The 27,675-nt window shown below is 42.9% G+C and overlaps 1 protein-coding gene across 5 annotated transcripts in view; it reads right to left on the bottom strand.

Annotated features, from left to right (window-relative positions):
- ccdc170 (coiled-coil domain containing 170) overlaps positions 1-27,675 on the bottom strand; it is a 120,709-nt gene that overhangs the window by 41,916 nt on the left and 51,118 nt on the right. For all 5 annotated transcript variants that reach the window (XM_069932320.1, XM_069932323.1, XM_069932324.1 and 2 more), the window contains one exon: positions 11,027-11,212. In XM_069932320.1, coding sequence (XP_069788421.1) covers positions 11,027-11,212 — 186 coding nt within the window. The remainder of the gene's footprint in view (positions 1-11,026; positions 11,213-27,675) is intronic.

The following is a 27,675-nucleotide window of genomic DNA, read 5'->3' as shown; positions in this document are numbered from 1 at the left end:
ATGGAATAATCTATTCCAACCTGCATCAAGACCTAGGCCCATTACAGGCATCAAGATGAAATGTAACCATCTCCCCATTACAGTTAATGGCAATATCATCATCAAATAATCAATAAATTGGATCTCCCATATCAAGCAGATCACCCGATCTAGTGATCTAGTAGATCAGTTCTGGGGAGAAGTTGCTTTCTCAGAAGCAACATAGGAGACCTGATGGAGGTTTAATCAATAATGAAAGGCATTAATAAGATGGACCATCGGAATATTTCTTGCAGGGTAAAAGCATCAAATACCAGAGGACGCATTTAAGGTGGGTGAGGGAAATTTATAAGAGATGTGTGGGGCAAATTTTCAGTGGTGTGTGGATGAAACAAACAGCCAGGTGTAGTGGTGGAATCAGATACAATAGCAGCATTCAAGTGGTTTCTAGAGTGGCCCATGAATCTGAAGGGGATGGAGCGATATCTATCAGGACAGAGGGTTATCTATCAGGTGCAAACAACAGAATTTTAGTTTGAGTTGGACATATGATCAGCACAGACGTTTTTTTTTGTTTTTCACACTATGAACCATATTAACCAAAATACACACAAACATTTCCCTCTTGAATAAACCCATTAAATAATGTCATAACACAATGAAAATAACCAAGAAAATTATGTCATCTACTTTTACACACTGGATCAGTTCATTTCGCCTTCTTCTCATTCCATCATTTTAGGGGGTGGAGGTCCACAGTAGGCCCTCTCTGTTGTGTTCCAATGTTTGGTTCCCAAATTTGTTCAAATAATGTGACTTTATTTTTTATATTATATTTTTTCCAATGGAATACATGTATTCATTTCCATGTACCATTGCTATACTCTCAGGCTCTCTTCTGATTTCCAAGTTGACATTATACATTTTTTTGCTACTGCTAAGGTTATCATAATAAATCTTTTTTGCGCTTCATCCAGTTTGAAGCCTAATTCCTTACTTCTTCTATTACTTAGAAGAAAGATCTCTGGATTTTTTGGTATGTTGCTTTTTGTGATTTTATTTAATACCTGATTTAGATCTTCCCAAAACATTTTCATTTTTTCACATGCCCAGATTGCATGTACTGTTGTTCCCGTTTCCTTCTTACAGCGAAAACATCTATCTGATACTGTTGGGTCCGATTTATTTAACTTTTGGGGCGTGATATATAGCCTGTGTAACCAATTGTATTGTATCATGCGAAACCTCATATTTATTATATTTCTCATAGTTCCGGAGCATAACTTTTCCCATATTTCATTTTTTATCTTTATGTTTAGATCTTTTTCCCACTTTTGTTTGGGTTTATAGCTTATTTCATCTTTTTTTTTTCTCTTGCAGTTTGATGTACATGTTCGTTATAAATCTTTTAATTATCATTGTGTCTGTAATCACATATTCAAAGCTGCTTCCTTCTGGTAATCTCAGTCTGCTTCCCAATTTGTCCTTTAAGTAGGTTTTCAGTTGGTGGTATGGAAACATTGTACTGTGAGTTACTTCATATTTGTACTTCATTTGTTCAAATAATAATAAATTATTTCCCAAAACAACAATTTTCTATTCTTTTAATCTCTTTTCTCTCCCATTCTCTAAAGGAAAGGTTATCTATTGTGAAAGGGATTAGTTGATTTTGTGTCAATAATAATTTTTGTAGTTGGTAATTTGTTTTTTTCTTTTCTACGTGAATCTTCTTCCAAATGTTAAGTAAATGGTGCAGTATTGATGAACTTCTATATTGCACCAGTTTTTCATCCCACTTATAAAGTATATGTTCTGGTATCTTCTCCCCTATTTTATCTAGCTCTATCTTGGTCCAATCGGTTTTTCCCTTGTTTGATAAAAATCTGATAGATATCTTAATTGTGCTGCTCTATAATAATTTTTAAAATTTGGTAGTTGCAAACCACCTTGTTTATACCATTCTGTTAATTTATCTAGCGATATCCCTTTCCATAAGAATTTCCTTATTATTCTCTTTAGTTCAGTGAATAATTTCTGTGTTAAGGGAATTGGTAACGATTGAAATAGGTATTGTATCCTTGGGAAGATATTTATTTTAATGATATTTACCCTTCCTATCAGTGTTAGTGGTAATTCTTTCCAATGTTCTAAGTCATCCTGTAATCTCTTCACTAATGGCTGATCATTTAATTTGTATAGGTGGCCTAAATTATCTAATCTAAAACCTAGGTATTGGATTGCTTGTGTTTGCCATTTAAATGGTGATTATTTTCTAAACTCTGTGTAATCCGCATTATTCATTGGCATTGCTTCACTTTTATTTGTGTTGATCTTGTACCCCGATATTTCTCCATATTCTTTCAATTTCTTACGTGATTCTTTTATTGATATTTCTGGTTCTGTTAAGTATACTATGATGTCATCTGCAAATAGACTGATTTTATATTCCTTCTCTTCTATTTTTATCCTTTTTATTTTATTTTCTGTTCTTATCAGTTCTGCCAATGGTTCTATTGCTAAAGCAAACAGTGAGGGAGATAGTGGACATCCCTGCCAGGTTGACCTGCTTAATTGGTTCGATATAAATCCATTTATTGTCACCTTCGCCAATGGTCCCTTATATTATGCTTTAATCCAATTAATATATTTCTCTGGTAGGTTGAACCTCTGTAATACTTTGAATAAATAATTCTATTCTACCCTGTCAAAGGCTTTCTCTATGTCTAAAGCAACCGCCACTGTTGGCGTCTTATTTCCTTGTACTGCATGGATTAAGTTAATGAACTTACAGATATTGTCCGTTGTTCGTCTTTTCTTAATAAATCCAGTTTGATCTAGTTTTACTATTTTTGGTACACAGTCGGCCAATCTGTTTGCTAATAGTTTTGTTATTATCTTATAATCTGAGTTAAGTAGAGATATTGATCTATACGATGCTGGTATTAGTGGATCTTTCCCAGTCTTTGGTATTACTGTAATTATTGCTGGTTTACATGAATCTGGCAAGTTTTGTGTTTCTTCTATCTGGTTAATTACTTCCAGGAGAGGAGGAATTAATAACTCTTTAAATGTTTTATATAATTCTATTGGGAGTCCATCCTCTCCAGGCGTTTATTGTTCGGTAGCTTTTTTAATATATCCTGTATTTCCTCTATTTCAAATGGTTTTGTCAATTTGTTTTGCTCCTCTTCTTGCAATTTCGGTAGTTCAATTCTAGCTAGAAACTCATCTATTTTGTCTTCTTTCCCTTCTTTCTCAGTTCAGTATAATCGCTCATAGAATTCTTTGAAGTTTTCATTGATCTCTGTTGGGTTATATGTAATTTGTTTCTCCTTTTTCCTTGATGCCAATACCGTTCTTTTAGCTTGTTCTGTTTTAAGCTGCCAAGCTAGTATTTTATGTGTTTTTTCTCCTAGCTCATAATACTTCTGCTTTATTTTCATTATGTTCTTCTCCATCTTATACGTTTGTAGTGTTTCGTATTTTATTGTTTTTGTCTGCCAATTCTCTTCTTTTTGTTGTATCTTCCCTTGTTGCTAGTTCTTTTTCTGTACTTACCATTTCCCTTTCCAGCTATTCTATTTCCTGATTGTCGTCCATTTTCATCTTAGCTACATAACTTATTATCTGCCCTCTGATGAAGGTTTTCATTGCATCCCATAATATAAATTTTTATTTCACTGATTCCGTATTTATTTCAAAGTACATTTTAACTTGGCACTCAATAAATTCTCTAAATTCCTGTCTTTTAAGTAGCATAGAGTTTAATCTCCATCTATATGTTCTTGGTGGGATGTCCTCCAGTTCTATTTCTAATAACAGGGGTGAGTGATCAGATAACAATCTAGCTTTATATTCCATTTTCCTAACTCTCTGTTGGATATGGACTGACAACAGGAACAGGTCAATCCTTGGGAATGTTTTATGTCTACTCAAATAATATGAGTATTCCTTCTCCTTTGGGTGTTGTCTCCTCCATATATCCAAAAGTTGCATTTCCTGCATTGATTTAACCATAAATTTGGCTACTTTGTTCTTTTTGCTAGTCTTTTGTCCAGTTTTATCCATCTTTGGATGCAAATTAAGGTTAAAGTCCCCTCCTATCAATGTATTCCCCTGCGTATCCACAATCTTCAAAAAAATATCTTGCATAAACTTTTGATCCTCTTCATTAGGTGCATATACATTGACCAAATTCCAGAATTCTGAATATATCTGACACTTCATTACATATCTTCCTGCTGGATCTATTATTTCCTCCTCTATTTTGATTCGTATATTTTTATTGATTAATATATCTACATCTCTGACTTTTGAATTATATCATGCTGCTGTTATGTCCCCTATCCAGTCTCTCCTTAATTTATTATGTTCCACTTCAGTTAGATGCATTTCCTGCATGAATGCTATATCTATTTTTTCTTTTTTCAGTAAATTTAATAGCCTCTTCCTTTTGATTTGGTTATGTATTCCATTAATATTTATAGTCAAATAGTTCAACATGGCCATCTTATACTCTGTTTACACCTCACTTCCACTTCCTCACCACCACCTTTCCCCTTTTCCCCATTTTCATCTCTCAGATTTCCTTTTTTGAACTCAATGTATGACAACACTTCTAAAACTTCAACCACTCCCACATCTAAAATTCCCTTAACCCCAAGTGTTCACCCCGCTCTCTGAGTCGCCCCTTGTCCCTTGCCGGGCAACCACAACTCCCCTCTCCATTCGGACTGCGAACCCGTTCGCATGTCAACTGATTTCGCAGTAACTGTTATTCTCTCCCACCCAACCCCCTCCAGAAAAGACTTTTATCTTCACGTTACAACAAAGCTTGCAAGTTCCACAAAATTAAAAGACAGGGGCAACTGACTTTTTTGAACATCTTCATCTCTGAGTTCCCCCCTTCACTGTCTCTGGTTCCAAATATTACACTGTCTTGCCAAGCAGCAACTTTCACCTCAGAAGTTGCAGCAACTCAATAAGGAAGCCCACCAAGGGTGTACAGCTGGCTGGACATGATCAATAAGTGCTGACAACATCTACAGACCTAAAATTGGCTTTGAAAGAGGTCACAGGGAAAAAATATTATCAATAACCCTGCTAATTACCATGCATGAATTACAGCATTCTAGTTCCACCTCTGGTCCACGTAGCCTTTAAGGTTAAATTTAACCAGATCCAATTTTTCCTCATCTGATGGTTCATTATGTAAATGTACTGCCTGGGATGGTCCTGAACTAAACAGGTCAGTGACCCCTCCCCCCCCACCAACCTACTTTAGTCTTGATAAAGGGTCCCAACCTGAAATGTTGACTGACCATTTCTCTCCACAGTTACTGCTTGACCTGCTAAGTACCTCCAGCTTCTCATTGTTGGATCAGGTAAATCCGATGTTCAGTCGCAACTTTCATGCAAGAAAGTTGGTTTTCTCGTGTGGTGCCCTGGACATCATTTTCTTTGGCTTGGCTTCGCGGACGAAGATTTGGACACAAATCGGTAACAGGTGCTTCCAGTGAGGAAAATTGCACTGCCCAAATACACCCATGAGACCAATTAACCTGCCAATACCATTCGTCTTTGGATGGTTGGAGGAAACCAGAGCATCTGGAGAAGTTCCTCACGGGCAGTGGTGGATTCGAACTTGAGTTGCTGGCGCTGTAATAGTGTTGCGCTGACCGCTACGCTAACTGTGCTCTTGCTAGCCAATTTTAGTGTGCAATGAGAAGTAGTTCATTAATCATCTTGTTCTGTGGAGTCCTTGAGGGAAGAGTCCTAGTTATTGCATCATTCATCACAGAAACAAGTCCTTTGGCCCATCGTGAAGCTCCCATCCCATTTACAGACTGCAATACATTAGAGATCTTCATAAAGATGCAAAATTAAATAGTTCAATCTAGACCCTAAATTTAAACAAAGGAAACTTTGAAGGCATGAGCAGTAAGTTGACTAAGTAAATTGAAAGGGAAATCACATCTGAGAAAAACTGTCTTTTGAGGATAAAACTGATAGAAGAGTTAAGGGAGAATCAGTAAATATGACTCTCTATTTGGATTTTCATGCCTTTGATAAAGTGGTACATAGGAGGTCAAAGAGGTAAATGGAATAGTGGTTTAAATATACTGCATAGATAGAAAATTGGTTGAGCAACAGAAAGTAGACAGAAAGAATAAATTAGACATCCTCAAGGTGCTATCAAGTCATGCAGCATAGAACACGCTCTTCAGCTCAACTCATTCAGGTTGGAGTAGACAGATATGGACTAGACATCCTTGCCTAGTCTGTATCTATCTAAGTCCCTCCAATCCATAGATTTGTTCAAAAGTCTTTTGAATGCTATAATTGTGCATGTACCAACACTTTCCTCTGGCAGCTTGATCCACATACCAACTACCATCTGAGTGGAAAAACTTGCCTCTCATATCCCTTTTAAACTATTCCCCTCTGAGCTTAAACCTATACCTTTTAGTTCTAGAATTTTCTATCCTGGAAAAGGACTGTGTGAGGGTGGCAGTTATTGCCAAGTGAGACACCTCAGGGATCAGTGCTTGGGCTCATGCAATTTAAAATATATCTTAATGATTTGGACGAGAGACTTGAAAACAATATACAAGTGTCCCCTCTCCATTTTCCAGCAGGGACTACTCTCTCAGGGACTCCTTCGACCACTCATCCATTAATCACCCCATCAGGACTTACCCCTGTGACCACAAGAAATGCTACACTTGTGCCAACAGCTCCTCCCTCACCATAATTTGTGGCCCCAAACTGTCCTTCCAAGTGACGTAACACTTCACTTGTGAACCTGCATGGGTCTACTGTATCCAGTGCTCCCACTGTGGCCTCCTCTACATCAGAGAAACTGGACACAGACCAGGAGATTATTTTGTTCAGCTCTGACGCTCAGTCTGCTACAATAACAGGGACCTCCCAATGGCCTAATATTTCAATTCCATACATATTCCCACACCGACATGTCTATTGTTATGGAATGTTAATAAAATTATGATAAAATATAGTTAACAGGTCACATTTCACAAACAAAAATCTCATTTGCCATGCAAGAGATGTGCAAGGGGTAGATGTCCAATGAACAACAAGTAGCTCTCTGAAACCAACAAAGACCTTCCTAAGTGGTAACAACTTAAGTTAAAGCACAAGCACCTGGTGAATATAATATCTATTCAATTCTGTGCACAGTATGAAAATTTCCTGATAACAGTGAACTTGGAGAAGTGAAAAGTGAATGATTGGACAGTGAAAAAGAACTTTCCTGAACACATACACATATACTTAGAATTAGAAAGGGGTTAAGTTAGGTTAAGTTAATGGTAATAAGTTAAGTTTTATTCTCTTCTTTCTTTCTTTTCTTTGGCTTGGCTTCGCGGATGAAGATTTATAGAGGGGTATGTCCACGTCAGCTGCAGGCTCATTGGTGACTGACAAGTCCAATGCGGGACAGGCAGACACGGTTGCAGTGGTTGCAAGGGAAAATTGGTTGGTTGGGATTGGGTTTTTCCTCCTTTGTCTTTTGTCAGTGAGGTGGACTCTGCGGTCTTCTTCAAAGGAGGTTGCTGCCCGCCGAACTGTGAGGCACCAAGATGCACGGTTGGAGGCGATATCAGCCCACTGGCGGTGGTCAATGTGGCAGGCACCAAGAGATTTCTTTAAGCAGTCCTTGTACCTCTTCTTTGGTGCACCTCTGTCTCGGTGGCCAGTGGAGAGCTCGCCATATAACACGATCTTGGGAAGCCGATGGTCCTCCATTCTGGAGACGTGACTCACCCAGCGCAGTTGGGTCTTCAGCAGCATGGATTCGATGCTTGCGGACTCTGCCAGCTCAAGTACTTCGATATTGATGATGAACTCATTCCAATGAATGTTGAGGATGGAGCGGAGACAGCGCTGATGGAAGCGTTCTAGGAGCCATAGGTGATGCCAGTAGAGGACCCATGATTCGGAGCCGAACAGGAGCGTGGGTATGACAACGGCTCTGTACACGCTGATCTTTGTGTATTTCTTCAGGTGGTTGTTTTTCCAGACTCTTTTGTGTAGTCTTCCAAACGCGCTATTTGCCTTGGTGAGTCTGTTGTCTATCTTGTCCTTTGTCGATCCTTGCATCAGATGAAATGGTGCAGCCGAGGGACTTCTACCCTCCCACCTATATCCACCTATGGTGTCTTTCTTACCTGTTAGCCTATGCTCCTCTCCCTGCCTCCCTCCTCCATGCTCCTCTCCCCACCTTTTTATTCCGGTGCCTGCCTGCTTTTTGCTCATACCTTGATGAATGACGCAGGCCTGAAACATTGTTTACCCTTTAATTCTTATGGATGCTGCGTGTCCAGCTGTGTTTCTCCAGCACTTCTGTGTTCTGCACTGGCTGGAGATTTGAGAACCTGGGATCACAGTCTCAGAATAAACATTATTGACTTGAGATGAGGAGAAATATCTTCACGTATAAGTTGATGAACCACTGGAATTTATTACCACAGATGTCATATCACAGAATAGATTTAAAAAGATTGACAGATTTCTAAACTTAAAAGGCATCGAGGGGATGGAGAGAAGGTGGAAAAAGGCCAGCACAGTTAACATAGTGGTTACAGCGCCAGCAACCTGGGTTCAAATCTGGCACTGTCTGTAAAAAGTTTGTACGTCCTTTCTTTGTGAGCGTGTGGGTTTCCTCCTACATTCTAAAGACATACAGGGTTAGTCGGTTAATTAGTTACAGGAATGTCCTTGGTCAATGTGGGCTCATGGGTCATAATGATCATTTACCAGGCTCTAGCTCTAAATTTAAAAAAAATAAACAAATAAATATAGTATAGAAAGAGAGGATCAGCTAGGATTGTTTTGAACAGCATAACAGGCCCAAAAGGCTGAATGACCTCCTCGTCCTATTTTCTTGTGGTTTCTCTGTTGTTTAATAGAAACCCCTTGGAATATTGTTGTGCAACTCCTCAGTCAGCTTCACTACAAATAAAATCTAATGCATGGATCCATGGTGAGAAAACTTACCCTCAAGTGCAATGAGCACTGACCATGGGACTTCAAGGTTGAAAAAGCAGTGTGACTGAATGAAACCTGGCCTGCATCGCTGAACACAAATAATGTGGATAAAACCAAATGGCTGTAGAAAGTGAATGTGGGAGGAGGACTGACATAATATAGCTTCTCTTTTCAGAAAGGGAATACCAGTATATACTTCACAAAACTGTGGTTAAGATCCATCCCATGTGGTGGGGGAGAAAAAAGGAATAAAGAAGCTGTGCTTTTACATTCTCTTGAGAACACCATAAGGATCCGCAGCTTCAAAAATAGACAGGGTGGTGAAGAAGGCATTTGGCACACTTGTCACTGAGCTGAATACAGGAGCTGGGTGGTCATGCTATAACTGTACAAGACAGGAGAGCATCCTTGAGTATTGTGTGCAGTTCTAGTCAACCCATTATACAAAAGATATTAAGCTGGAAAGGATACAGAAAAGGGTCAGAAGAATGTTACTGGAACTGCTTGGCTTGAATTAAAGGAGATACGCAGGGACTAGGAAGCTATGAGGGGATCTTATAGAGGTTTATAAAATTATAAACATTTTTAATAAGATAAACAGTCACAGTCTTTTACCCAGGAATGGGGAAATTTAAACCTAGAGGGCATTAACTTACAGTGAAAGAGGACTTAAAAGAGGCCTGAGAGGCACCTTCTTCATAGAGGGTGAAGGGTATGTGGGGTGAGCTGCCAGGAGTGGGACAAGCAGGGAAAATGGTAATGTTTAAAAGACATTAGATAGGAAAGGTTTAAAGGGATATGGGCTGAATGCATGGAAATGGGGCTTGATTGTTTGGCACAAGAAAGTTTGGCCAAGGGCCTATTTCCATGCTAGAGAACTCAATGACTCCTCCTCATGTGCTGCTTTTCATGTTTCATTTACCCACACTTAACTTTCAGCATATTTGTCACAAAATACCCAGTACAGTGAGAAGGTTTCTTCTGCAAGCAGACTGGCAGGTTATCACTAACATTCGTACACCTGTGTAAAGAGAACAATTTACAGAATATAGGATTGCAATGACAAAAAAGATCAGTTAACATCAAGCAAGGGGAGAATGATAGTACTGACATGGGGTTCATTTAGGAACCTGATGGCTATGGGGAAAAAACTGTCTAAGCCTGTTAGTGTGCACTTACACAATTTTGAGCCTTCTCTCTGCTGGGAGGAGTGAGAAGAAGCTTTGCCTGGGTTTGATTTGTCCTTCGTTGTGTTGGCTGCCTTTCCTAGGCAGCAGGAGATGTAGATCAGTGGTTTTCAAACTTTTTCTCATCATTCACATACCATCTTAAGTATTCCCTATGCCATAGGTGCTCTGTGATTAGTAAGGGATTGCTTAAGGTGGTATGTGGGTGGAAAGAAAAAGTTTGAAAACCACTGTTTTAATGGTCCCTAACTGAGTTGTTATGTGCACGGTTTCAGAACTCCAAAGGAAATGGGCCAATGACAATTTTTCTCAAGCAAAATATTTCAGTGACAATTGGGTCTGGAGCAGTGATTCTCAACCTTCCCTTCCCACTCACGTCCCACTTTAAGTAATCCCTTACTAATCACAGAGCACCAATGGGGTAGAGATGACTTACGGTGATAGGTGAGTCGTCAGAAAAAGTTTGAAAACCAATGATGTAGATGGAGTACATGGAAGGGAGCAGGTTTGCTTGATGTTTTGATCTGCATTCACCACTTTCTGTAGCTTCTTCCAATTATGAGCAGAGCAAACCCTTCCCACACTGCATCCTGGAAGTCTGCTTTCAAGGGTACATTTGTAGAAGTTGTTGGGGACATACCCTTAGTTCCTTCTGTAGTCTTCGGAAAAAGTAGAGGTGTTGGTGTGCTTTCTTGACCATTGGTCAATGTGCTTGACCTAGGTCAATTATTGGAGATGTTTATTCCTGAGAACTTGAAGCTATCTACTCTTTCAACTTTGGTGCCATTGATGGGAACAGTGGTCAATGATCCCTTGTCATATTGACTTCATTAATCAAGGCACATGCCTACCTTACGAACAATCTCCAATTCCTGCATGTAAGATGCAACAGCTTTCTGTTCTCTTCCCAGCTCAGACACGAGTCTCATGATGGTCTCGCGGCTCGCCTTCGACTCCATGTCATGTGCACTATTGGTCTCCTCGAGACTTGCGATCTGTGAGTTCTTCCTGGCACTCCCCTGATATAAGTCTCTGATCTGAGAAAATAAAATGCTCATTTGAAATTTCAGCAAAACCAGAATTGTTTTAAGGAATCAAGTGGCTTAGACTGAAGAAACAGGATCCAGGATTGAAAAATATTCAGTGTGCAAGTTCCAGTCTTGGCTGGTCAGGGTTTTGTAAATCACTTAAAGTATAACTGCAGTCTGGACATGCAGTCACTTGGGTTGGATGAATTATCTACAAAGTCTGATGGTGGAAGATTGCCCGACACACAGTTGTACAGCTCAGTGTGCCAGAGACTCGTTGCGTGTTAATTCTATGTACATCTCCCTCCAGCTGACTATATGGTCTACCTGCCTCCTTTATTTGGAACAAGGAGATGATGGAGTAGACTTGCTGCTGAAATTGAACTGAGGGTCTTTCCTACCACCTTCTCTCCTTCCATGTTGGCTGCCAGGCAGGATGGAAAAGAGACTCTCATTGGACTTGCGTAGGAAAATGAGACAGTTAAATGTTAAGTTGGACAAGTGCCATTCAGTATTAAATGCTTTGCAAGGGAGGTAACAGAATTGGAAGAAAGAACAAGAAATAAATGAAGACAGGACAGGGCAATTGGAAAATGAAGCTACAGCTTGGGGGGGCGGAACAAGGGTGTGTATTGTAAAGAACTGATATTCTTGAAAATTATAGCCAGTGGAACATGCTAAAATAGTGGGACTAAAGAAAAGAATGGAGGGGGGGAAACCTGTACCCTTCTTTCAAACGCTGGCTTCCGGAGACTTTGTGGAAGGTAAACTTGGAGGAAATCGGTGGAGATTGAAAGGGCCCGTCAGTCATTCTTTGCACATGCGGGCCCCGAACAAAGGCCATGCTCGGTGCCATCAGGACCGAGAAAATTTTTTAAGAGCAGCAGTTGCTGGGTCAAAAGCAAGGGGAAGGACCTGGGAGCTGGAGGGCAATAAAATGATTTTTTAATCCTGATATCAGTGGAATTGGTACCACTGAAAAAGCCGGCAAAGCAAAAGGAGTATAACTGTATAATCCAGTGGTTCTCAACCTTTTTCTTTCCACTCACATACCACTGTCAGTATTCCATGGGTGCTCTGTGGTTAGTATGGGATTGCTTAAGGTGGTATGTGGGTGGAAAGAAAAAGTTTGAAAACTACTGTTTTAATCGTCCTTAATTGACTCGTTATGTGCACAATTTCATAACTCCAAAGGAAATGGGCCAATGACAATTTTTCTCAATGGGTCTAGAACAGTGATTCTCAACCTTCCCTTCCCACTTAAAGTGGCATGTGAGTGGAAAGAAAAAGGTTGAGAACCACTGGTATACGGCACACCTTTCCTCATTCCGGGGGAGTTGCTGGTCCCTGACAAATGCCCTGATGACACAACAGCAACTCTCGAGAACTTGCAGAAAAACTGGGGTCCTTGGTCCCACAGAAACCTTCACCGCATGGCCAGCCCAAACATACCACACAGACCACCCTTACAACGACCCTATATGGGGGCCTACAAGGTCATTAGAGACAATGGTTCCACCTTTGTCCTCAACATTGGCAGTATGGAGGAGACTTTTACTGTCAACTGCCTGAAACCGGCATATCTGGACTGTAACGAGCCAGTCTCCACTCCTCCCCCGCGACACAGGGGCAGGCCACCTAAGGCTATGGAAAATGGCCTGGTCGCTGGTTCCGGAAAGGGGTCATGTAGCAGCCTGCACACTCCGATGACACAGGGCCCTGACATCAGCATGAAGGGCCCATATAAGCACGACAGCCAGAGCAATAAATCAGTTTCATTTTCCAAGGCTTTGATGTGCGTGTCGTTCTTCTCCATGTTCGCTTAGCACGTACGCCACAAGGGTTTATATAAATCAGAATTGACAAGGAGGTCTGATAAAGCCAGTGAGTTCCTGTCTAAATTAGAGTTACAAATTTAAACCCAGAAGAACAGGAAGGGCTAGATCTTCCCTTCATGGAAGGAAAGATAGGAAAAGCACTGAATTCACTGCAGACTAACAAGTCTCCAGTGAAGATGGGTTTCCACCTGAGTTTTATAAGAAATTTAATGATTTATTAATGCCTCTCTATATGGAGGAGGTAGACCAGGCCATGAAGACCCATACCCTCCCGGAATCTTTTTTGACAGCAATTAATACGATGATGCTTAAAAAAAGACAAAGATCCACTAACGTCATCTTCTTATAGACCCATTTCACTGTTAAACACAGACTATAAGATACTGGCCAAAGTCCTGGCAAATAGATTGGCGAAACATCTGCTAAAACTAATAAATAAAGACCAAGCGGGCTTTGTGCAAAAAAGACAGGCAGCGGATAACACTGACAGACTGCTGAATATAATGCATCTGGTGCAAACTAGAAATGAGAGGGGTTTGGCAGAATCGAGGAGGACTTAAGCCCATAACCATAGTGGCCAGAGTTAACCATGTCAAAATAAATGTGTTGCCGAGACTTCAGTACCTTTTCCAGACAATGCCTGAGGCATTACCCCGGGGATTCTTCCAAAATTTGCTCTCTTGAATAAGAACATTTTTATTGAATGGAAAGGTAGCCAGGGTCTCTATGGAAAAATTGACCTGGGATTACAGTCTGGGCAGATTATGAATGCCAGATTTCAAGAAATACTATCGGGCAGCCCAGTCAAGATCCATCAACTCACTCTTTGAGGGGGGAGATGTACCATCCTGCGCACAAATTGACCTGCACAGGGTAGGTGAGAAGGTAGCAGAGGACTTCATGTATAAATGGAGCACTAAATTGTTATTTGGGAAAACAGGCAGCCCTATTCTAAAATAAATGATCTTCATTTGGAATAAAATTAACCAGTATCTCAGAACCAAAGGAGAGCTGTCCCCAAAAACACCCCCGACTCCAAATAGATTAATACCTTTGATGGTAGGTAACAAGATCCTAGACATCTGGCATTGTAATGGCATCAGGCGTAAAAAGAACTATTACGAGCGGGGACATCTAATATCATTAGAAAAACTCAGGCATTAAGTATGATTTATCAAATAAGACGTTCCACTGCTACCTTCAGATAAGATCTTTCTGCAGGACAAATTATGTCCAACAATGGCCCTACCAACATATAGTGACATAGAATCCCTGATTCAAAGGGGGAACACATGGAAGTTCATCTTGGCAATGTATTTCTTGTTCCAAGCGGGACAACCTAAACCAGGCCCTCACAAATCAAGGCAGAGATGGGAATCAGACCAAGGAATATCAATTGATGAGCGGTGCTGTTCTGACCTGTGTTAGACCAGCATGACTGCAAACATTAATGCGCGGTACAGGCTGGTACAATACAACTTTCTACACCAGCTGTACCTGATGCTGCAAAAATTGAACAGATCTAAATCAGATCTAAATGTCAGACCAGTGCTTTAGATGTGACATTGAGACAGGAACCTTTGTGCATGCAACCTGGACATGTACTAAGGTGAGACCCTTCTGGGTGGAACTAGGCCAAGTCCTAGAAATAATCATAGGTGAAGAATTCCCACAGGACCCAGAGTTGTTCCCGATGGGAAACATAATGGACATGAGATTTACAATTAATCTGTCCAAATTTCAAATCCAATTCATAATGATCATATTGGCAGTGGCCAGGAAATGCATAGCGGTTATCTGGAGATTAGTCTCCTGCCTGAGCATTACTCACTAGAACAGAAATGCAAAGCTGTGCTCCCCTGGAGAAAATTATTTACAACTTAAGGACAAAGTATAACACTTTTTTAAAAATTTGGCAACCATATTTAAATTCCACAGGAGCATGATTATAGTGCAGACTATCGTGCCTTATTGCCCTATCTTCCCCGTCTTTCCCTCAATCAGTGGAGGTGGGCTCCATCCAATCCCAACCAGGAAAAGTCAAGAGAACAAAACAGCCTGAGCACTGGCCACTGTGTCATGACAAACCCATAAAACCCTGATATATGTCTAATACCTTTGTTTTGAGTGTCTTGAATACCGTGTATGTTAGTGTTAAATGTGGGGGTTAGGGAGGGAGGGATGTAAAAAGAGCTTGAACTCTGCAGAAAACTGTATAAAGTGGATAATTGTTAACTGTAGTCAAGGTTGATACTGTTAACGTTGACACTGATAATGTTGATAACTAATTTTAAGTTTGGAAAATAATAAATAGAATATTCATTGCCGAAGTTGGTGTAACAGCAGCACTGTCGCTGGTGCGGACCCAAGAGGATCCGGAGACATAGATGTGGTCTTCCAGCACTCCTCCGCGGAATCCACCTGCTCAGACAACCTGCTCAATGGCCCCTACACAGGTTTTAAATTGTCCGTAGAATGGGGCCAGTGGGAGGTCCTCTATCAATGATTCTCAGAGGTCCACGTCTTGCTAAGCAGTCCAGAATTGACCAGCACCAGACACCAGAGTGGGAGAACACCTCTCAACCCCAAGGAGGTGAAGCCTAAGGAAAGGGCCCTCCTGGGTTAGGCACCACAGCAGCAGACCTGTGATTGACTCAGCAGCCAAAGAACTCATCCCAGGTCGCAGGCTGCTGGTGGTGGGCTCATGGGAACCAGGCATCAGGACTGAAATCCATGAGGGTGCCGAGGGTGCTGACAGCTTTCTGATCATATTGGGGGCTTAGGAATCAGAGGGGTGACTTGGATGGCTGGATGTCAGGTCCACTGCTAGACCAGTCAGGAGGCCGTCTAGTGACAGTAGAGGAGGAGGTGGGATTCAGGGACTCTCTTTTGCTTCTTATCTTGACAGTGGCGCTGGACTAGTGGCGCCTCTTTGTAGGCCTTTACAAAGGAAAAAAATGTGTATTTTGTACACACAAAATGGAATCTTGAATTTTGATTTGCAGGGAGAAGGTTGGGTGTAGAGATGCTGGGCAGACCAGCTATTGCACAAGAAAACTTTTCTTTGAGTTTGGGTTCTTCCTTCCCTCTAGCCCTTTCAGGCTAGCTCTCCCAGGTGAGAATGGATAGGACAAAAATAAAATACTCCGTTCTCTTTTCTTGGTGACTACAGATTGGTCCACTGAGTAGCCAATCATGATTTTAAAAAATGGCAGCGGTGCCAGACAGTTGTAATGGCAGCACTGCCTCTGAAGTGGATCTGGGAGAGTGGGAAGCGGAGATACAGAACTCCCCCGCATGGTCAGACCACCCATCCTGACTGCTGACAGCTCTGCACAGGCTTTAAACAGTCTGTTAAAGGTGCTGAGGATGTTTTATATAAAGTTCTGTGACTGCGGAGTCCGGGCCCAAGATGGTGGCGTCGGGCGTCAAAGTGCCACAAGGGGTTGCAGACTTCGGGCACAAGCACAAGACACCAGTTACAGGGTGAACACACTCCATTGAGAAGGAGAAGTGGAGGAGATTACCCCAAAGACGGTGACCACAGTGGCAGACCAGCGAGGGGCTCTGTGGCTGAAGGACACATATAGGCAACAAGCTGTTGGCAACTTGCAGGTGAGCAACCCACACAGGCCGCGGGCTGCTGGCGACTTGAGGTCAAAGGATTTCATCAAGGCTGCAGGCTGCGGGAGACTGGTTCATGAGAACAAGGTATCGGAACCAGGATTTAAGAGGGTGCTAAGGACAAGAGGGTCTCTCGAAGGGCCCTGGGTGCTGAAGCCTTCCTCACGTGTCGAAGGTTTGGATCTGGGCTAGGTTGCCGATGGTTCGAACTAAACTAAATGACTGCAGAGGCTGCGGGAACACAGGAGACAAACCCATGGACACCAAGCGACTCTGAGGGACTCTTTTCCTTCTAGAGCGCTGGGCAATGTTAATGCTGAATCTTTGCCTTATGGGAGATTAAAGGCTATTTCATGTAATATTACATTTCTTTTTTATTAAATGACAAGAAATGATATCATTATTACCATCAATGAAAAGCTACCACTTTTGTGCAGAAGCTCCCAATCTCTCAGCAAGGTTTACAGAGTCAAAGTGCTACAGGAATTCAGCAGGTCATAAAGCAGTCATAGAAAGCAAAGGGGAGGCGATGTTTTGGGCCTGAACCCTTCGTCAGGAGTGCTGAGAACTGGGCAGATGCCTGAATAAGAAGTTGGGGGGGGGAGGGGAAAGGGGAGGATCACAGGCTAGCAGGTGATAGGTGGATGCAGGTAAGAGGTGGGAAGAGGAGACAGGAGTGAGGAGGGAGAGAGCAAAGTGATGAGAGAAATAGCTCTGTGATAGAAGGAAGGGAAGGGGTGGGGAGTTGGAGGCAGTGGGATGAGGGAAAGAGAGAGACCAGGGGAGTGAGCTAATGGAAATTGGAGGTTGATTTCAGTCGTCTGGTTGGATCAGAGTCCAAACACCTTTATTATAATGCAGGAGCTACATAATCCAGCCCCTTAAAGACTCAGTGGAGATGCAAGAGACTGCAGGCATTGGAATCTAGAGCAAAAAAATGCAAGATCAGTGGAGGAAAAGAATAATTTATGTTATGGATTGAAACTTCAGGGCCATTTGGTCATTTATGCCCGACTTGGTAATACCTACAATCTTGACGAAGGGCTCAGGGCCAAAACATTGGTTATATATCTTTGCCTCCTATTGATGCTGCAGGACCTGCTGAGATTCTACAGCACTTTTGGATAATCCCTCCAGCATTCTGTTCCTCCTTTAACAGCTCTCACTGATCCAGTATGTGAATATAAACCATCATGCCTGAACCACCTGTGTCCCAATGAGGAACCTTCCTCTTCAAACCCAAAATGGTTTGTGAATCGCAACAAGTTAGTTTGCAGGCGCAGCAGGTAATCAAAATGGGAAATGGGATGTTGCCCTTCATTGTCAGAAGCATTGAACTTAAGAGCAGGGAGGTTCTACTGCAACTGTAGATCCAGAAAAGGTGGACAACCAGCACCTTTTTCCTAGGGCAGGAATATTAAACATTGGAGGACATCTGTACAAAGTGAAGGGAGTAAAATTTAGGGGAGACATCAGGGGTAGTTTTTTTTTTACACAGAGAGTTGTGGGTATCTGGAATGCCTTGCTGGTGGTGGTGGAGGAGGCTGAAACATAAGAGGCATTTAAAAGACTCTAAAACAGGCACATAGATGAAAGAAAAACAGAGGGTTACGAGGTAGGAAGGATTTCATTTTTTCATTGGTAGGAATATATAGGTTGGCACAACATCAAGGGACTATACATGGAATCCTACAGTCAAGAAAGGTTCAGGTGATGGTTACAAACTAGAGCATATGTATGAGTTCTACGACATGGGGCTGCCTGTCGCCAGGTAGCTTGGAGGCCCCTTCTCCAGCAGCCTCTCATCTCAGCTTCCAACATATTGAGAAATTGAAATCCAGTCAAAATATTTAGAACATAGAATATAGCATTGTACAGGCCCTTTGTCTCATAAGGTTGTGTCGCCTTCTGTAATCTTATTCCACTGACTCTTCCCTACCTCACACCAATAACCCTCTATTCTTCTTACATCTATCTGCTTCGCTCGGAATCTTGTGAATGTCTGTTTTGTACCAGCTTCCACCATCACCATACATTCCAGGCACCCACCACTCTCTGAGTTAAAAAAAAATCCTACCTTTGACATCTCCCATAAACTTTTCTCTACTCAACTTAAACAGCGGACCTTTGATATTGGCAATTGTCACCCCAGGAAAAGGAGCTGGCTGTCCACTCTATCTGAGCCCCTCATAATTTTATATACAGTAAACCCCCTGGTATCCAGCACATTTGGAGATTGGTAGCTGCAAGATAAGTTTGCGTGAGATTGCACGTTGTGTGATTGGCGAACTAATGACATGGCGCGCCAATTATAAACTTCCATTTTTTAAACTATTTATCTTATACAATTTTTTTGCCAGTTGCTTGAATTCCGGAAAACAGGGGTTTTATGGTACCTCCATAAAGCCAGCTCACATCTTTCATTCTCTTCTTTGGCTTGGCTTCGCGGACGAAGATTTAAGGAGGGGGTAAAAGTCCACGTCAGCTGCAGGGTCGTTTGTGGCTGACAAGTCCGATGCGGGACAGGCAGACACGGTTGCAGCGGCTGCAGGGGAAAATTGGTTGGTTGGGGTTGGGTGTTGGGTTTTTCCTCCTTTGCCTTTTGTCAGTGAGGTGGGCTCTGCGGTCTTCTTCAAAGGAGGTTGCTGCCCGCCAAACTGTGAGGCGCCAAGATGCACGGTTTGAGGCGATATCAGCCCACTGGCGGTGGTCAATGTGGCAGGCACCAAGAGATTTCTTTAGGCAGTCCTTGTACCTTTTCTTTGGTGCACCTCTGTCACGGTGGCCAGTGGAGAGCTCGCCATATAACATGATCTTGGGAAGGCGATGGTCCTCCATTCTGGAGACGTGACCCATCCAGCGCAGCTGGATATTCAGCAGCGTGGACTCGATGCTGTCGACCTCTGCCATCTCGAGTACTTCGACGTTAGGGATGAAAGCGCTCCAATGGATGTTGAGGATGGAGCGGAGACAACGCTGGTGGAACCGTTCTAAGAGCCGTAGGTGATGCCGGTAGAGGACCCATGATTCGGAGCCGAACAGGAGTGTGGGTATGACAACGGCTCTGTATACGCTTATCTTTGTGAGGTTTTTCAGTTGGTTGTTTTTCCAGACTCTTTTGTGTAGTCTTCCAAAGGCACTATTTGCAAATAGCGCCTTTGGAAGACTACACAAAAGAGTCTGGAAAAACAACCACATCTTTCATTAACCAAAGAGAAAAGCCCTAACTCTGTCAACCTTGCTTCATAAATCCCCTCTGCACCTTCTTTAAAACTTCTCCATCCTTCCTATAATGAGGCAACCACAATTGCATGCAATACTCCAAGTGTGGTCTAACCAGAATTTTATAGAGCTGCAACTTTACCACACAGCTCTTGAATTTAATCCTCCAATTCATGAAGTCCAGTACACCATATGTGTTCTTAACCACTCTATCAACTTTCACAACAACCTTGAGGGATCTATGGACCTGGAACCCAAGATCCCACTGTTCATCCACTCTACTGAGAATTGTGCCATTAACCATATGCTCCACCTTCAAGGTTGACTTTGTGAAGTGCATACTTCAGTAGCATCTAATATGCCTTGAGAACATTTAATCAGAAGATGGTGAAAGAATCAGCCAAATATAAATTTGAGAGATGTATCTATCATTGAGCAAAGTGAAGACCTGGACCTACAATCCAGAAACCCCAGGTTCAAGTTCCACCACAGCAGCATGGAATTCGACTTCAGTTAATAAGCTGGAATTTTGAAATAAAAAGTAGTCATTAATAATAATGACCACAAAATTAAAATACTTATTAAAACCTTTCTGATTCACAAATGTAATTCATAGGAAAAAACCTACCACTCTCCCCCATCTGTGACTGGATCCGCCAAGATGGTTGGCTCTGAAATAGTCTTGGAAGGCTCTCAGTTCAGGGAAAGGAGGGACAGTTTTAGCCATGAAATCCTAATTCTGAAAACTGGATAGATTTAAAAAACATTTCAAAAAAGTGTTTCAACAAGTACATAGATAGGAAAGGCCTGGAGAGATGTGGGTCAAATGCAGGCAAATGGGTCTGGCAGATAACTTGGTCATCATAAACAATTTGGGCTGAAGGGCCTGTTTATGTGCTGTATTGCTCTGACTCTACAATAAAAAATGAGGACTTCACATGTTGGGATAAATAGTTGAGTAATTTGAAACTTGGTACGAGGCAAAGTGTAATCTTTGTAGCAAGACCTGGTAACTTTGGCCCATGGTTTCCAAAGTTTGAGCCATGGGCTTTAGATGCCACTACTTTAATTGGGGGATATTAGTGGTATTTAGCATGCCTGGTAAACATGATGTCTGTGTTAGGTAACTAAGAGGATGGCAGAAGGTGAAATCATCTCCATTTCTTGCATTCCTACAATCTGGACCAAGTTGCATCATTTGAGTCAGGGCTGCAAAGGCTAAAAAGTGGGAAACAGAAAATCTGGCAAGATATCAGAGAAAGATGAACACACTGACCTCAGGAAAATAAGTATCAAGTTTAGAGATGAAAACCTGGCAAGTAAGATAAAGCAAACTTTAAAACTATGGGAGAATGAATTATCCCAGATGGTTTTGCATCCCTTAATACGGTTTCAGTCCTCTTCACATTATCCTACACCTGACCTTGACATTGTTGTCCTGAAATGACTTGTCGGGGCCCTCGGCCACCAGGAAAAGGACAGTATACCAAACACCCTCTATCTTTGAGGTAAACCACTGAATGTATGTTTGAATGTGCTGTATATATGTTTGGATATGCTAGGACATGCCCATTGCTGAATGTGCCTGAGGCTTCTCCCCTGGCCCCTGTGCCACAGTCCCCTCCTCAGACCACAACAGTCCACCAGCATGGACGGGCATCCAGTCTGTTGTGAATAAAAGCCTATCAGTTTCTCCACAACTTCTAGTCTTTTAAGTTATTGATGGTGCATCAGTCTTTGTTACTCCCTGGTTTATGCTTCCCTCCCCACACATCTTCCAAGACACTTCCCACTGCAGTCGTAGTAGTTGTTTCACTTCTTATGGTGATTTCCTATCATCTCTATTCAAGGACATTAACAGCTCTTGAGATGAGGCAGAGTTCCACACACTTCCTCCGACCTGGTCTACTGCATCCCATGCTCCCAGTGTGGCCTCCTCTGCATTGGTTAGACCAGGTCCAGGTTGGTGACCATTTTGTCAAGCATCTGCGCTCTGTCCTCATGTGACTCCCAGACCCCAGCCATTTTAATTCCCCATCCCATTCAGACCGGTCTTTCCTTGGCTTCACCCTTTGTCATGCTGAGGGCAAACACAAACTCGAAGAACAAGCAGACATATGAGAGGCTAGGGATGCTGGAATTAGAGCAATATACATTTTGCTGGAGGAATGCAGCAGGTTGAAAAGCATCAGTGGGAGAAAAAAATGCTTGGCCTTTTGGGCCGGAACTGTTCATGAAGTCTGAGTCTTCATCAAAAGACCTGTTACTCTGACCATTCTTAATCTCCCACTGGTTCTGCTCGACCCACTGAGTTCCTCCAGCATATCGTTTGTTTCTTGAGGAACAGAATATTGTATTCTTCTTCGGTGGCTTACAGTGCAACAGTATGAGCAATGAATTTTCCAATTTCAGGTAACTCCCAGGCTTCCCACTCCAATCCAGTTCCACCCTTTCTATCTGTCCTTTGTGTGTTCCCATTATCCTGGTCAATTTTCTTTCCATTCACCCACAACCCTACTCCCCACCACCTCTCCCACCTTCATCCATCCAGTATCCTGTTGTCACTGGCTCTCTCCCCAGCACTTCCCCACTCCTTTACACTTGCTATGTTGCCTTCCTACCTGAACTCGAAAGAGAGGTCCTGACACAAAACATTGACCTACCATTTCTCCCTATGGATTCTGCTAAAAGTGCTTTCAGTGATTTATCCCCTGAGTTTTGGCCGATTCCCACCAAGAGCCGTTCTTACAGCAAAGAGGATCGTGAGTTTATCAAAGCTGAGACCCAGAGATTGCTTAAAGAGGGAGTAATTGAACCCAGTAAGAGTCCGTGGCGAGCCCAGGTGGTAGTTGTGAAAAATCACACTAAGAAACGACTGGCTTTTGACTACAGCCAGACAATCAACCGTTACACTAACCTGGATGCCTACCCCCTGCCACGCATCAATGAAATGGTTAATCAGATAGCGCAATTCAAAGTGCACTCCACTATTGACCTCAAAGCAGCTTACCACCAAATCCCCATTTTAAAAAAAGGAACGACCCTATACAACCTTTGAGGCTGATGGGGGGTTATACCAGTTTAAAAGGGTACCTTTTCGAGTCACTAATGGTGTGTCAGTGTTTCAGAGGGAAATGGATAAGATTGTTAGGACGTATGAGTTACAGGGTACATTTCCCTATCTGGATAATGTCACTATCTGTGGGAAAACACAGGCTGAGCACGACAACAACTTAAAGAAATTTTTAGCAACAGCTAAAGAACTCAACCTTACATTTAATGAGGGCAAATGTGTGTTCAATGCAACAGAGCTACCCATTCTGGGCTACATTGTACGCAAGAGTGAAATCTGCCCCGACCCGTAAAGAATGGCCCCCCTTAAGAAGTTGCCACCCCCAAACTCAGCAAAAGCCCTTAAAAGGTGTATGGGATTCTTTTCCTACTGTTGCAAATGGGTTCGGGACTACGCACGAAGGCACACCCTCTGTTTGACACTAAATCTTTTCCTCTCTCTCCAATGGCCTGAAGGCTTTCGAGAGAATTAAAGCTGATATTGCCAAAGCTGCACTCTCGTCCATTGACGAGGATGTCCCATTCCAAGTGGAAACTGATGCCTCAGATTGTGCCTTGGCAGGAACCCTTAATCAAAAGGGCAGATCTGTGCCATTCTTCTCCCGCACGTTACGCGGACCTGAACTTAAACATCCTGCCATTGAAAAAGAAGTCCAGGCTATTATTGAAGCTGTTCGCTACTGGAGACACTTTCTACCCGGCAGAAAATTTACTCTTGTCACTGATCAGAAATCTGTAGCCTACATGTTCAGTTCTAAACACAAAAGTAAAATCAAGAACGATAAGATGGCACGCTGGCGAATAGAACTCTCAACTTATAATTATGAGATCCAGTACAGACCGGGCAGGTTAAATGATCCCTCTGGTGCTCAGCTGGAGGGGCTAAAAGAGATCCATAGCAGATTGTGCCACCCAGGAGTCACGAGATTCTTCCACTACATAAGGGCTAACAACCTTCCTTACTCTCTGGAAGAAGTCAGGAAACTGACTAAAAGCTGTCCTGTTTGCACAGAATGCAAACTGCAATACTTCAAAGCGCCAGAGGCCACTCTCATCAAGGCAACCCAACCTTTTGAGAGGATTACTTTCCAACAACAAAAATGTATATTTTCTTACTGTAATTGACGAATATTCCAGGTTTCCCTTTGCAATACCCTGCCCTGACGTCTCGTCAGCGTCTGTCATTAAATCACTTGACAGAATTTTCAGCATTTTTGGTTTTCCCAATTACATTCATACTGATAGAGGCTCAGCATTCATGAGCACTGAACTGCGGAGAGCCCTGCTACGAGAGGGGATTGCCACCAGCCGTACCATGAGCTACAACCCGCAGGGCAATGGGCAGGTTGAAAGGGCTAATGCTACAGTCTGGAAGACTGTTAATCTTGCTTTAAAAACACATGGTTACCCTGTAACCTGGTGGCAGGAGGTGCTGCCTGAGGCACTACATTCTATTTGGTCTTTATTGTGTACTGCAACAAATCAAACACCTCATGAACATATGTTTGCCTTTCCTAGGAAATCAGGAACTGTGATGGACTGGCCAGCCTGTTTATCTGAGCCTTGGGCAGTGCTGCTGAAGAGCCACGTTCGGGCGCATAAAACAGACCCCCGAGTCCAACTAACCCCAACTACGCTCATGTTAGATTTCCAGACGAGAGTACTGATACTGTACACCTAAGAGATCTGGTCTTGCCTGCTTCGCCCCTTCCTCGCACCCCTACTCAGAGTGAGCTTGAGAGGTTGGACTCACCCCCCCAGCCTGTGACCCCTAGTCAGCTTTCAGACGGCCATGCTGAGGCTCCACTGCCTCACGCTGGCGATTCTGGAGCGGGTCCAGAAATCAGTCCTTCCCACACTACAGACCCAGGAACTGTATCAGTTCCCAAGGTTGCAAAGGACCCTCCTGTTTTGAGACGAAGAACCAAAATTCGTAAACAACCTGATAGGCTGACATATTCATAGAACATCTCATTATATTTCAATTGCTTGCTAAATACTGGTGTATTTTGGCTGTTAGAGTATCTCAAGGCCAAACATGGTATCCATGTATTGCTTGCTTCAGTCTTTCCGAGCAGCTGTCCTTTTGATTTTAACCCTTCTTCTGCCGGGGGGAGACTGTGGTGAATGTCTGCCAAGCTGTCTGTCTCCCCTCTGGCGAGCCTTGCTGTACTAACATTGGCTGTGCATTATCTCTACTGTTAAGGACACTCCCCTTGGATATAACTGTATATGCACCTATTGTCTTTCATTATTGTACCATGAGTTTCAATTATTGTTTGACCACATCGTCTTTGTCTACTTCATCAACTGGCCCTTCAGACCCTCCAGCTTCTCTTTACTTTTAGTAAATATTAAATATATACAAGGTCATCTACTTTCACTTCGATGAAGAATCATCCATTTCTGAGAGTGTTAAAAGTTGGTTAATAATTTAAATAAACCAATGTAGTGTTAAAATATGTTTAGCTGGGCAATTATATTGAAAGACATTAAAATGAAGAGGAATGCTTTGGAAACACCACATCTGTTTTCTTGAAGAATTTTACTCTTTTATCTTGTTTAACCAATCTTGTCCTCTTAGATATTCTTTGGCTTGGCTTCGCGGACGAAGATTTATGGAGGGGGTAAATGTCCACGTCAGCTGCAGGCTCGTTTGTGGCTGACAAGTCCGATGCGGGACAGGCAGACATGGTTGCAGCGGTTGCAGGGGAAAATTGGTTGGTTGGGGTTGGGTGTTGGGTTTTTCCTCCTTTGCCTTTTGTCAGTGAGGTGGGCTCTGCGGTCTTCTTCAAAGGAGGTTGCTGCCCGCCAAACTGTGAGGCGCCAAGATGCACGGTTTGAGGCGATATCAGCCCACTGGCGGTGGTCAATGTGGCAGGCACCAAGAGATTTCTTTAGGCAGTCCTTGTACCTTTTCTTTGGTGCACCTCTGTCACGGTGGCCAGTGGAGAGCTCGCCATATAACACGATCTTGGGAAGGCGATGGTCCTCCATTCTGGAGACGTGACCCACCCAGCGCAGCTGGATCTTCAGCAGCGTGGACTCGATGCTGTCGACCTCTGCCATCTCGAGTACTTCGATGTTAGGGATGAAAGCGCTCCAATGAATGTTGAGGATGGAGCGGAGACAACGCTGGTGGAACCGTTCTAGGAGCCGTAGGTGATGCCGGTAGAGGACCCATGATTCGGAGCCGAACAGGAGTGTGGGTATGACAACGGCTCTGTATACGCTTATCTTTGTGAGGTTTTTCAGTTGGTTGTTTTTCCAGACTCTTTTGTGTAGTCTTCCAAAGGCGCTATTTGCCTTGGTGAGTCTGTTGTCTATCTCGTTGTCGATCCTTGCATCTGATGAAATGGTGCAGCCATTATATAGGATTTTAACTATTGCATGAATGGAGACCTTTAGCTTACCTGGTCAGGTTGCAGGCTCTGGAATTCCTTCCTTAACTCTGATCAGTCCTTAAAAGGCCTTTAAACCAAACAACAGGGTGTTGTTCAAGAGGTTCAGTGAACTGGCCTCCACTTTCTGAAGAATTAACCTCTTCCTGCATACTCCGTACACAGTGATGCCATAGCAAGTTAATATCATCAAACATCTCCCGACCCCCAAACTGAACTGCTAACGTTTATCTCACCAAGTCCTGAATATTTCTAGAACTTTCTATTTTTGGAATGAGAATCTCTGACCCTTCAGTGAGTAGGGCAAATGACAATGTTCCAAATGTTTGATCTCAGCTTTGATTGTTCACTATTGTTTACCAGGTTTGGATATTAATAATCTTCTAAAATAAACTTCAATAGCTGTTAAAGAGTTACAAGTTAAGACATTTTTTAATTGTTCCCATTTATTTAACCCTCCTTCCTCCCCTGACTGTCGAGAGGAAGCAGCCTCAGGGAGGGGACCACAGCAGATGACCAGAAAGGAGCTCAGTGGATGGAGGACTCACACTAGTCCGAGAGATGCTGTAGGCCAGCTAATGGGAACCAGGTACAGGGACCAGGATCCGTGAGAGTGTGAGCATGGCTCCCGTAGGACCTTGGCACTGACAGCTTCCTGATCATATCAAGGATTTGGGAGCCATGGGCCGGATGCCTGGAGCTTGGGTTCACGGCGCTGGACCAGACAGGAGGCTGTGCAGCTGCAGAGGATATGAAGTGGGATCTTCTGCTTCTAATCTTGATGATGGCGCTGAACTAGTGGCACCTCTTTGTATCTTCCCAGGGCAAACAAAGGAATACAAATTTTGTGCACCCGACAATAAAGGAATCTTCATTCTTGACTTGCACAAGCAAATAAGAATTCTGATTCATGAAATAAATTACTCCTGTGATTGGAGCGTGTGATGCTTGTGTCCACACCTCCTCCCTCACCACAATTTGGGGCCCAGTCCTTCCAAGTGAACCAACAGTTTGCTTGTGAATCTGCAGAAGTCATCTACTGCATCTGATGCCCCCATTGTGGCCTCCTCTACCACAGACACACTGGACATAGACTGAGAGATCGCTTCTTTCAACACCTTAGTTCTGTCTGCTGTAACAGTGGGGATTTCCCAGTGGCCAACCATTTCAATTCCCCGCTCCATTCCTATGCTAACATGCCTATCCATGCACTGCCAGACTGAGACCACCCACAAAAATTGGAGGAATACCACCTCCTATTTCATCTGGTCACGATCCATCCAGATAGCATTAACATGGACTCCTCTGGTTTCCA

This window comes from Narcine bancroftii, chromosome 4 (genome assembly GCF_036971445.1).
Source record: "Narcine bancroftii isolate sNarBan1 chromosome 4, sNarBan1.hap1, whole genome shotgun sequence".
NCBI classification, from domain to species: Eukaryota; Metazoa; Chordata; class Chondrichthyes; order Torpediniformes; family Narcinidae; genus Narcine; species Narcine bancroftii.
The sequence above is the reverse complement of the archived record's forward strand: the minus strand, read 5'-3'. Positions and strand labels throughout refer to the sequence as shown.